At 49.2% G+C, this 12,297-nt stretch overlaps 1 protein-coding gene across 3 annotated transcripts in view; it reads left to right on the top strand.

Annotated features, from left to right (window-relative positions):
- Positions 1-12,297, top strand: part of LARGE1 (LARGE xylosyl- and glucuronyltransferase 1) — a 425,273-nt gene that overhangs the window by 116,658 nt on the left and 296,318 nt on the right. For all 3 annotated transcript variants that reach the window (XM_081082858.1, XM_081082859.1, XM_081082860.1), the window contains exon 2: positions 4,328-4,515. In XM_081082858.1, coding sequence (XP_080938984.1) covers positions 4,410-4,515 — 106 coding nt within the window. In that variant the 5' untranslated portion in view covers positions 4,328-4,409. The remainder of the gene's footprint in view (positions 1-4,327; positions 4,516-12,297) is intronic.

Below are 12,297 nucleotides of genomic sequence, written 5' to 3'. Positions count from 1 at the left end.
TTTTAGAAGGTTACATAGATTTTTAGTTCTTTTTCATGTGCAGTGTTTCTAGACAACCCACACATCTTGAACACTCTTGAAAAATCCTTCCAAACATCCGTGATGCTAATTAAAAGGCAGCCTCGGGTGTCGGTCGGGGAGGTGCGGAGCTTAGTATTTGGAGTGTAGGCTTCTGACTGGAGTCTTTCAAGTGGTAACCAGCTGTGCCTGCAGGGTATGTATTCCCAATTAGGGTCCCGCTGATGCTGACTCACTGCACCTAGCAAGGCAAGTAAAACTAACACATGTGTACTACACGTCTGCACTGGGGAATTTCAGATCACACACAGTATAACAGGAAGGCGTGATGATTTCAAACTTTTACATGTTCTTAAATTATACAAGCAATGCACACTCCTTGTATAAAATTTAGGAAAAAATATAATCACAGGATTGAAATGACTTCTATTCTACCCAGAGAGAGAACTCTCAGTTCTTATACCTTTTCCATATCTGTGGTTATGGAGATACTTACACATGTACTAGAGGCCTGGTGCATGAAATTCGTGCACTGAAGGGCCCCCTCAGCCTGGCCTGCATCCTCTCACAGTCTGGGACCCCTTGGGGGATGTCCAACTGACAGCTTAGGCCTGCTGGCTGCGGGGAGTGGGCCTAAGTTGGCAGTCGAACATCCTTAGTGCTGCCGCGGAGGCAGGAGAGGCTCCCGTCACTGCTGCTGCGCTTGCCAGCCGTGAGCCCAGCTCAGGGCTTCTGGCTGAGTGGTGCGAGTGCACTGACCTCCAGGGGGCAGCTACTGCATTGAGTGTCTTCCCCCTGGTGATCAGTGTGCGTCAGAGCGACCTGTCATTCTGCCATTCGGTCGATTTGCATATTAGCCCTTTATTATATAGGATGTACAGTTTTTCACACTGGGCTGAGGATACTTGCAGTCATAGTTTGTGTTCAGCTCTGAATCCTCCTTTTGTGGCGTAAGAGAGGTCATGATCATTTTTCTGGCTCATGCAGTGTTCTCTATAAATGTGACGTTTGTTGGTTCAGACATGGGAGGGGACAGGTGGAGTAGATGTTTAGGAGGAGAAATCGACCAGCTTGGTCAAGAAGTTGTATGTTGGATTTGAGGGGGGCTTGGTTAGCGATGACTTTGAAACCCCTGGGTTAACTGCCAGGTGGGCAGTCTCCCTTCTACCGGGTAAGGCAGGTTAGAGACGGGTGTTCCTAGGCCATTTGCACACGTGTGGGATGCAATTTCTAACCTTCCAGCTTCTTCCTTTCTTCTTCTCGTGTTGATGCCTGTATTGACTTCCTGGAGAAACTTCTGATAAATATGGAGGTTTTTCTTTAAAATGTGTCTTTAGAGCACAGAGGTGCCATTTAAAAGTCAAATCCATGAAGGACTGTTTTTTCACCTGCTGAGTTTAATTTCAGGTGCCAGCGTTATCATAAAATGCAAGCCAACCTTGACTCTGTTTTAAAACTTTACATAAATTGTGCGAGTTGAAACGAACGTGTGCAGATGGAGAGAGGAAAGGGAGGAAAACAAGTGTTTTAAGGAGTCTTTAAAAATATATTTTAAATATCAGTGCCACTTGAGTTCCGTTTTAAGTATATCCCTACTTTCCCCTGAGGTGTAAATTCATCTGTAGCTTTCTGATTGTATTTCTAGCTATTCTTCTTTACTGTCCCTTGGAACAGGAGCAGATTCAGTGATATATCTGACTCTGGGGAAGGAAATACTCATGAGATGCATATAAAGGATTGAGGTTAGATCAAAAGCAAGATGCCCCTGGAAGGAGTCTATTTCTTAGGGAGAACAGAGCCGCCCCCCTGCCCCCCATCCCTGCCTTAGGCGTGTATAACCTTTGGCCCATTAATTAATCTTTCTGGCCTTAGGTTTCCTATCCATAAAATGGGGATAAAAAGTAAGTTTTTTTGAAGATTAAACAAATAAAAAAAACTAGAAAAATGCTTTATACATAATAAGTGCTACTACTGCTCGTTGTCTTTATTCTTATAAGTGAACTGTTTAAAAAACCCCCACACAAACCATGTGATTTTTTTTTTTTTAAATATGTTTTATTGAGTTTCTACAGAGAGGAAGGGAGAGAGATAGAGAGTTAGAAACATCGACGAGAGAGAAACATCGATCAGCTGCCTCCTGCACATCTCCCACTGGGGATGTGCCCACAACCCAGGTACATGCCCTTGACCGGAATCGAACCCCGGACCCTCCAGTCCGCAGGCCGACGCTCTATCCACTGAGCCAAACCGGTTTCGGCACAAACCATGTGATTTTAATGGGTGGTAACTCCTGAAGGAGAATTGCGTAGATAGGTTTTTCAGGTTAAATCAGCCACTTGGCTGGTCAGTCAGTACCTACTTGCTGCGATCTGTTTTCTACCAAACCCTGTGTGGGGAGCATGGCGGGTGGGGGAGAGAGAGAAAAGCAGAAGGAAGACTGCTCTTGGGTTCTTAGGAAGATGGGGTTACCCTGCCAAGTGCTTGGTGGGGCTTTGCCAGTCGCTCAAGGGATTTCTTATTTCAGCCTCAGAACCACCCGCCCAGACTGAGGGTGTCCCTTCGCTGTATATGAATGAATGAAACAAAGCTTACCCGGGGGCCAGGCCACAGTGTGGTGCTGGGTTTGAGTCCAGATGTCTCACTCACAGCCTTCTGCCCCCAACACGCCCTCTCCTGAGCTCACCAGCCTTTCCCGATGATGCTCCTTCTTAGCGGAGATGCTCATTCTTAGTGACCAGCGAGGTTTGTTTGTGGGGTTTGTTTCTCCTTCTGCCCTGGGGGCACTTTTCTGCAGTCAGCATCTTGGTTTAAAGGGATTTTGCTTCTATTGGCTTTCCTTTCTTGTGCTCACCCTCCAGCACTGTGGCCTTTCATCTGTTTCAAGCATTTAGAAAAGGGTCAGAGAGGTTGCAGAAGACAGCCTGGCCTCTGACATGGAGATGGGCCCCATGAGGTGTTTATTGCCGGCGACTTGCTGAACTCAAAAGTCCTGAAGCTCGGGAGGGTCGCCTTTGGTGAGAATCGGATTCCATTTATTCGTTCAGCAGACAGTTATCAGGCACCTGAAAGTGACGGACAGGACGCTACGTCTTAGAGATGCTGGTGAATCCGATGGGCTGCCTGTCTTCTGGAAAGACCACGGCTGGTGGGGAAGGGAGACGGTTCATCCAGACCCTTGTCACATGGGGTGTGAGGGTCCTGGCAGAGGGAAGGACCGTGTGGGAGTACCTAAGGGACACCGTTCCTTGGGAATCTGAAGCCTTATATGGAGCTGCCTGCAGCTGTGGGCTCTGCGCTGTCAGAGTTTCCCTGTGGCCCTCGCTCTCCACCTACAGCCCATGTGACATCTGTGTTAGGAGGTGATGGAGATGGGATCCTCATGGTCTGTTGGGTTTTTAATTCCTCTTTAGGTCACATGAGTTTCTGGTTGTATCCTCAGGTGACAGGTCGTGTCCTCTACTCCATCAGTGCCGGCCTTCTCCCTCCTCTGTTCCTCGCATTTCAACAGTCTTCGGCGTGGTCTGGGGATTGTCCCTCTGCAGACGGCTGCAGGTCATCTCCATGCTCCTCCCCATTCTCTGCACATCTGCATTGTCGTCCCTGCTTTTCTGGGCTCTTTTTCCATTTAAAGATGAGTGCATGTGGGCTTTCCATGCTGATGGAGATCTCGTGGCCTTGCCAGCCTCCTTTCCTGTGTGTGTGTGTGTGGTCAGCCTTGTGTGCCTTCCACTGGGCTCTTTGCTGGGAACACGGGACCTGTTTCACCCTCCTGGCCACACACGGAAGCGGTCAGCAGCTGCCTCATCCTCCCTGGAGGTGCCTGCGCCCCCAGCCGTCACATGCTCGGGGTGTCTGTGGATGTTTTATGCTGGCCTCTGCTGTTAGACGGTGCTCTTTGACGCCAACCCTCATTCTACTTTTTTCAAAACACAGCACCTGGCTAGTGCGTGGTATCTACAAGGTGCTCACTGAATGCTCGTGTAACGAGTGTGTTCGTTCAGGCTTCAGAAGTAACCCATAGTTGAAATGCATGTGTGTGTAAGGGTGCACAAGAAAGATAGATAGAGAGAGAGAGAGAGAGAGAGAGAGAGAGAGAGAGAGAGAGAGAGAGAGCGCCCTTATCCTTTATTCATTTATTTTCTAAAGAACTGTCTCCGCTTTGATAGATGGCAGGGGTGCAGCAGTGTCCCTCGGGAATACGGGTTAGCAGGAAGCCGTAGCCGAGTCGGCCTCCTCCCGGGATCTACAGCATGTTCTCTCTGCAATCTGCATCCATTTACAGCCCTTCCCCTCTGCTCTTCCTTCACAGGGAGTATTATGAGGGAGGCCGAGGACTCCACGCTCCGGGCAGAGAAACGGCTCTGGGATTAGGGATTGCCACTTCCGAGAGGATGCTGGGAATCTGCAGGGGGAGACGGAAATTCCTGGCTGCCTCGTTGACTCTTCTCTGCATCCCAGCCATCACCTGGCTTTACCTGTTTGCCGGGAGCTTCGAAGGTAAGAAGGAAGCTGTCGCAGAGGGAGGGGCCGGGCGGGGGGAGAAGAACGCTGGCTGTCCCAGCGTCCCAGGGAGAGCCGCCAAGCCGTCTGATCCTAGCAGGTCATTTTATAGAAGCAAATACCCGTACCCCGTCACAGGGGAAGGCTTGTCTAGGTCGACGGAGGGAGTCAGGAATGTGAGGAGAAACAGACACAACAGCACGATCAGGTGCACCTGGGCGCAATGGCATGGAGGAGGTGACACAAATGTCAAAGACCGGCTTGGCGAGCGGGTCGCTGTGTTGGTGACAGGCAAGGCTGGGCTCTGGAGGGATGACTTAGCTGTTCATGGTGCCAGATGTTTTATCCTTTCTTCCGTCTCTTCATTCACGTAGTCACATGTTCAACATTTGTTATTACTGTCGCTGCTGCTATGGTTTACATCTTGCCAGACCAGGTGCCGGGCGTGCGGTGATAACACATCTGGACCTTCACAGCTCAGTGGGGGAGACAGGCAGGTGGACACACACATGATTGCTGCACAGACTGTGCGTGGTGGGAGGAGGCAAGCCCAGCCCAGGGGGCTGCGGGAGGCGGGTGTCGGAACTGTCGGCCGGGTTTGGGGGAGGGATGATCAGTCATCTGATGGCCAGTACAGGAACGCAACAGAGGCTGGACCCTCCCCAAACAAATAGAAACGAACGCCAATCCCTGCCACTTTTCAGAAATCATTAGCGAAGGCAAGACTTGCCATTCTCCCAGCCAGCAGTTTCAAAGGCTGTGCGTTGTGTATCAGAGGTGGTTTTCTAAGCTTGGGGAGGAAAGGCGTGGCAGCGTTGGCGAGCGCAGCTTTTTTCTGTTTACCCCCACACTTGAGTTAAAAGGGAAAAATTAACTCAAAGGAAAATCTGACTCCAGGAAGTCAAGTACTGTGTTTTTAAACATGTTCTTTATGCATAATTTTATTGACAGCTCAAGGCTACCTTTTAATTAGGAGTTGCACTTCACTTTCTGAGATGTGCCCCAAGTGAGCCAGACTGAATATAAAGGAGGTGGGCGGGACTGAGTGCAGCCATGGCAGGGAGGGGCCCCGAGCCACACCCTGCCCCTCGCCTGCGCCTCCCTGCCCCTGCGTCCCTGCAGGTGGGGGAGCTTTCATCTAAGGGGCTGGAGAGAAGGAATTACGCCAGGGTGGTGTGGATAGATAATTTTCCTTAAAGGGATCGGAGGGAGGAAGGTGAGCTGGTGATAAGCCTAGGAGAGATATAAGGAAGCGTTTTTTCTAGGAGTGATGGAGGAGCCCTGATAAAACAGGGCTATGAAGGGCTGGCACATGAATCTGTTTAATACATTAAAACATTGACTTTCATAGTATAACTAGATTGCTAATAATTCTATATAATAAAAGGCTAATATGCAAGTTGTCCCCTCGACCGGGAGTTCAACCAGGGGGTGAGGCCAACCACCCCCTGCCCCTCCTCCCTGCCAGCCTGGCCTGAGCGGTCCCAGTTGGGGCTGGCCGGCTGGATCCCACCCATGCATGAATTCATGCACCAGGCCTCTAGTAATACTGTAACAATAACGAGGATGATGGCAACAATATAAGCTATTAGTTTTCTGAGCATTTCTACCTGCCAGGCATTGTTGTTAGGACTTGATGCGTTAGGATTTTTTCACAAGAATCCTGTGTAATAGGTAGGGATGAGGAGGCGGGGCAGGTAAACTTCAGGGATCTGCCAAGGCCCCAAAGCCAGTCAAGATGGGGCCTGGATTATTGGACTCGAGAGCTGGAGTTTTTAACTCTAAAACCATGTTATAGTTGGGGCCTCAGTGAGGTAGCAGACTTTGACAAGGAGTTTGACAGGGTGTCACATGACGTTTCTGGGTGCTCTGAGGGAAATTGCAGAATTTTTATTTGCACTCATTGATAGAAACTCAACCCTAAAAGGTTTGGGCAAACAGGGAATTTGGGGGCTAACAAAAGTTGTAAGTTCAGAGGTAGAGCAGGCTTCAGGTAGGGTTGGATCCAGGGGCTCAAGTGATATCCGTGGAGCTCAGTCTCTCTTCATCCCTTTGCTCTGCTTTTCTCTTCTGTGGTTTCTTTCAGGGTAGTTTTTCCTACTTGAAGAAAGCTTTATTTATGACTTACCCTCTGCAGACCCTATAGAAAGAGGAGTTCTCCCTCCCCCAACTCTCCAGGCTTGCCCCTGATTGGATTGCCTCTAGTTGCTTGTCCAGAGACGAGTCACTGACTGGGGAGGCTGGGGATGGCAGCCCCGAGCCCTGTGCCTGTTTCTGGTCATGGGGTAGCGGGGAGTTCCCCTGAGGGAGGGGTGGCCCCAGAGGCGAACGGTACGTTTTCTCGTTTTCTCGGAGGAGAGAATAGAAGCTGATCTGCGTTAGGAGCTTTCAGGATTGGCTGTGCTTCTCGGTGTGCTGATGTCCACCTGAAGACTCTTCCCAGCATCACGCTGTCTTTCCCGTGCTGGCTGGTGGGGTGACTGTGATCCTTGACGCTGAGTGATTTTATTAGCCTGGCAGGTAGGTTACAGGGAGGATTGAGGAAATACTCTGCAACCACACTCACTGACTGGGGTAGGCACTGTACCTATAACCGTGAAGCTTAAGAAGTCCTACCTTGGGACCAAATCAGAAGCTGCTGTAAGTCGGGGGTGGGTGATTGAGTACATTAACAGACATATTCCAGCTAGATAGTAGAGGTGACAGATTTCTTTACAGGTAGCAGTCCACAGCGGGGCCACGGCATTTGTTTCCTATGCTGTACTGTCAGAACGGTCTAGGTATGGCCGCACACTTAGGCGAATCGAGGTGAATGATTGTGCCGATTCAAGCCTGGCTCCACTAGACACAGTGGGAAGAATTGAGGCTGTTTACCTTGGAGAAGCGGAGGCTCCGGGTGTGTGTGTGTGTGTGTGTGTGTGTGTGTGTGTGTGTGTGTCATCTTCAGCAAACAGTCAAAGGGCTGTCATCTGGCAGAGGTCAGGATGACTCTGATGGCCCTGAACCCGTGGAGGGGTGTGGCAGGGAGCCCGGAGTCCAGCTTATCATAATGAGGATCATTCTGTCCCCTGCTGGCCTGAGCTCCCCTGGGAGGAGTGAAATGCATGCCATGAGGCGTGCAAACACGAGGCAGTACAGGGGAGGGAGTGAGCATGGGGGACAGCTGGGCGGGATGACCTGGGGGAGGGACTGAGCATGGGGGACAGTAGGACAGGAGGATCTGGGGAGAGGGAGTGAGCATGGGGGACAGTAGGACAGGAGGATCTGGGGGGAGGGAGTGAGCATGGGGGACAGTAGGATAGGAGGCCCTGGGGGGAGGGAGTGAGCATGGGGGACAGTCGGACAGGGTGACCTGCTGACCTCCTGACCCGGACATCCTGAGACTAGTGAAGGCTGAGTGTTTGTGGGGTCATGGAGGCTACATGGAGCCCCAGCCGTTGCTGCAGACATAGGTGCACTCCCAGCTGGTCCTGCGGAGACATTCTTGTCTAGGAAAACACAACTTTGCAATCTATTTATTGACACCTTGAGTTTTCTGTGTCAAGGCTGGTGGGGCCATAAATAAGGTACAGAGTTGCTGTCTGCGTTCATGGAAGTGCTATTCATTCTTAATGGGGGTTTATTTATTTTCCAACCCTGTTTAATTTCAGTGGGTCTCCTGAGAGCAGAGCCTAGAACGCTCCCTGAGATGGGGACTCTGAGCATAAGATGGATAAGATGGGGACAAGCAGCTGCGGGATAAATTGAGGGAGCGCGGGGTGGGGTCGTGTGTCGCAGGCCCTGGAATCAGCCAGATCTGCTGAGGGTAGGGACCCAACCACTCCCCTTTCTAGAGCTGCATCTCCCTTGATGTGAAATGATGTAAAAATGAGGCACTCCTCGTGGGGCATTAACATTCTATGAGGTTATGCTTCTAAGTATTTAACGTGAGTTAGAAAGGGCCAGTCTTGCCCAGGCTGGTGTGGCTCAATGGTCGGGTGTCGACATGTGAATGAGGTCAGGGTTCAGTTCCTGGTCAGGGCACATGCCCGGGTTATGGGCTCGGTCCTCAGTAGTGGGCGTGTAGGAGGCAGCCCATCAATGGTTCTCTCTCATTATTGATGTTTCTATCTCCCTCTCCTTCTCCCTTTCTCTCTGAAATAAGTAAAAATACCTTTTAAAATATTATTTAAAAGTTAAATAACTAGTGGTATATTTATCTAGTGACGTACTATGGAGCCATGAACATGAATATACTCACAGAAAGTGTTGAGCAAAAGAAGACAGACACAGCCCCAGCGGGTTTGGCTCGGTGGATAGAGCATCGGACTGCGGACTGAAGGGTCCCAGGTTCGATTCCAGTCAAGGGCACATGCCGGGGTTGCGGGCTCTGTCTCCAGGGGGGGCATGGAAGGCAGCCGATCAATGATTCTCATCATTGATGTTTCTATCTCTCCCTCGCCCTTCCCCTCTGAAATCAATAAAACATAAAAAATAAAAAAGACAAATACAAAAGAGAACATACTGTAGGACCCCAATTATATAAATACAAAAATAGGCAAAAATTAATCTGGGGGTAGAGGCCAGGGCAGGGCATAAGGAAGACTTTGGGGTGCTGGTAATAATTTTTTATTTAACCTGTGTGATAATTATACGGGTGTGTTCATTTTCTGACAGTTTACAACATTCTTCATTTATGATTTGTTCACTTTTCTGCATGTTATGCTATTTTTTAAAAATATCTATGCCAGTCTTGATAGTTCAATAAGTATCTGAATTTGAAGAGATTTTTGTGGGTTTTGCATTCTGTTCAGATGAGAGGAATTTTCTGAGTCTTTGGGTATTTTGAATCTGTGCTACTGCTGAACTTTGAAATTCAAATGCTTTCTAAACATGAAACTTTCCTTTTGGGATAGATGTTGACCATTTTTATTTAACCACACTTCCTTTCTGCCTTCCCGATGGGCCTCACCATTTGGACACAGGTTCCCCCCAGGAGGGTCTGATCACAGCACTGACTTCAAGGTCTGACATTCGCTCAGAGAACCCTAATTCTGAAAGGGTGTTTCCATCAGTTTGAAACAAGACCAGGACAGGCACGCCTTGGGATAGTGCGGGTTCTGTTGCAGACCACCCCAGTGAAGTGAGTGTTAAATACAGGGAGTCATGATCTTGTTGGTGGAGGATCTTGCCTTTGTTTGTTTAAAAAAACAAAAGAATGCAACCTTCCTGAGACACAATAAAATGAGGTATATGGGGTATGCCTGTATTCCTACCAGAACTCTAGCAATGATGTAGCTCTGATTAATATTAAAGCAATATGCCCTAGATCAGCGGTTCTCAACCTGGGGGTCGCAACCCCTTTGGAGGTCGAACGACCCTTTCACAGGGGTCGCCTAAGACCATCTGAAAACACATATATAATTACATATTGTTTTTGTGAGTAATCACTATGCTTTAATTGTGTTCAATTTGTAACAATGAAATTGGGGGTCACCACAACATGAGGAACTGTATTAAAGGGTCGTGGCATTAGGAAGGTTGCGAACCACTGCCCTAGATGGTTTGGCTCAGTAGATAGAGCGTTGGCCTGCAGACTGAAGGGTCCCAGGTTCGATTTCGGTCCAGGGCACATGCCCAGGTTGTCGGGCTCGGTCCCCAGTAGGGGGCGTGTAAGAGGCAGTCAATCAGTGATTCTCTCATCATTGATGTTTCTTCTATCTCTCTCTCTCTCTCCCTTTCCCTTCCTCTCTGAAATCAATAAAAATATGTTTTAAAAAAATTAAAGCGATATTACTTCTTGACCTGGACGTCAGGCCACGTTAGACAGATGTTCCTGTCTGCATTCATCAACAAATTTGCATCTTCGTAAACTCCAGGAGCCTGGAACAGACAGCGTTTGGTATTGTCACTGCAGGCGATGTGGAGGCACAGAGAGGAAATGCAGCTGGGGCAGAAGTAGGTTTATAGTTGTTCATATGGAAAATAATACAACAATTAATAAATAAAATACAAGAATAAACTCTGTGCTTCGAATACTCGCAACTGTTAACTTAGGTTCACCTCTCCTGTATATTATTCAGCAATAGCTTCCATTTATAGCTTGTTAAACAGAAATGGGCTGCAACTAGCATGCATTTGTATTGGGTTAGGCCTGCCCACTGCTTTTGCCATTTTTAAATTTATATGAATAGTTAAAAAATGGGAGATGGCACATAAAAATCAAGATTTCTGGCTTTCCACACAAAAATGGAAAGGTCTAGTAAACCCCACCCTCCCTCCATCCCAGCAGCAATTGGCTGAGCTGAGCAGTCACTGCCCCTTTGCAGGGGCGTGGCCATTCGCTCTGGCTTGTCACAGCCCCAGCTTTCCTGGTTGGTCCCCATGTCGTCTATACAGGGCTGAATTGAGAAGAAAGAACTGGCGTTTGCTTATATTGCTTATTGATCCTGTCTCACTCAGTTAGACTTTGGTTTTGGACCTTTTAACTTACTCCCTGCCATGGGCCGGGCCAGGGATTTTATTTTATTTTATTTTATTAAAAATACTAGAGGCCCGGTGCATGAAATTTGTGCATGGGGGGAGGGGAGTCCCTCAGCCTGGCCTGAACCCTCTCCAATCCGGGACCCCTCGGGGGATGTCCGGATGCCGGCAGTTGGACATCCTTCTCGCAATCTGGGACCGCTGGCTCCTAACCACTCACCTGCCTGCCTGCCTGATCACCCCTACCCACTCTGCCTGCGTGCCTAATCGCCCCTAATCACCTCTGCCTGCCTGACTGATTGCCCCTAACCGCCTCTGCCTGCCTGACTGATTGCCCCTAAATGCTCCCCTGCCAGCCTGATCACCCCTAACTGCTCCCCTGCCTGACTGATTGCCCCTAACCGCCTCTGCCTTGGCCCCCACCACTGCAGCTTTGTCCGGAAGGACATCCAGAATGACGTCCGGAAGGTTTTTTGGCTGTCCGGTCTAATTAGCATATTACGCTTTTATTAGTATAGATGTTTTTATTGATTTCAGAGAGGAAGAGAGAGGGCGAGGGAGAGGGAGAGGAAGAGAGAGACATCAGTGATGAGAATCATTGATCAGCTGTCTCCTGCACGTCCCCTACTAGGGATCAAATCCGAAACCCAGGCATGTGTCATTGACCGGCATCCAACCTGGGATCCTTCAGTCCGCAGTCCGATGCTCTATCCACTGAGCCAAACCAGCTAGGGCTGGGCTGGGGATTTTACACACATTATCTCATTTATTCCTCCAGGTAGCTTCACGCTTGGCCTGTTTTGGAGATAAGGACACCGAGGCTCAGGGCTGTTGAGGTCTTTGCCAAGGTCACCCAGCCTGTACATAAGGGAGCCGGTGTGCAAACCAGGCCCGGCCTGCCTGGGCCCGGCGCACAACTTGTTTATATAGAAACAACTGGTGGATGACATTTCAAAGTCAACATGCTCAGGCTTCAGATAAGGACCCGGCACATCCCCAGACAAGGGAACAAGGCCATCTTGGACGAGAAGGCACACCATGTTTCGTGGCTTGGGGATTATTATAAGCCAACAGAAGCAGAAAATTCGATTAGGCCTTTAATGCAATTTGCATTTTGTTTCTGCCAGAGACTCTTGCAATTAAGAGCAGGCATGGACCTTCGGAATCATCTAGGCAGGCTGAAGCCGAAGCAGATGAAACCTTTGAAAACGACACAAGGACTTTGTCTGGGCCAGGGGCTGATGGTGGGCGGACGTGTCCCTCAGTGAGGGGTGGCACTGTTTAAATCCCAGAGTGACAGTAGACAAGTTACCTAGC

Source organism: Myotis nattereri (genome assembly GCF_964212035.1).
Source record: "Myotis nattereri genome assembly, chromosome: 2".
NCBI lineage: Eukaryota > Metazoa > Chordata > Mammalia > Chiroptera > Vespertilionidae > Myotis > Myotis nattereri.
This window is presented reverse-complemented; position numbering and strand designations above follow the sequence as displayed.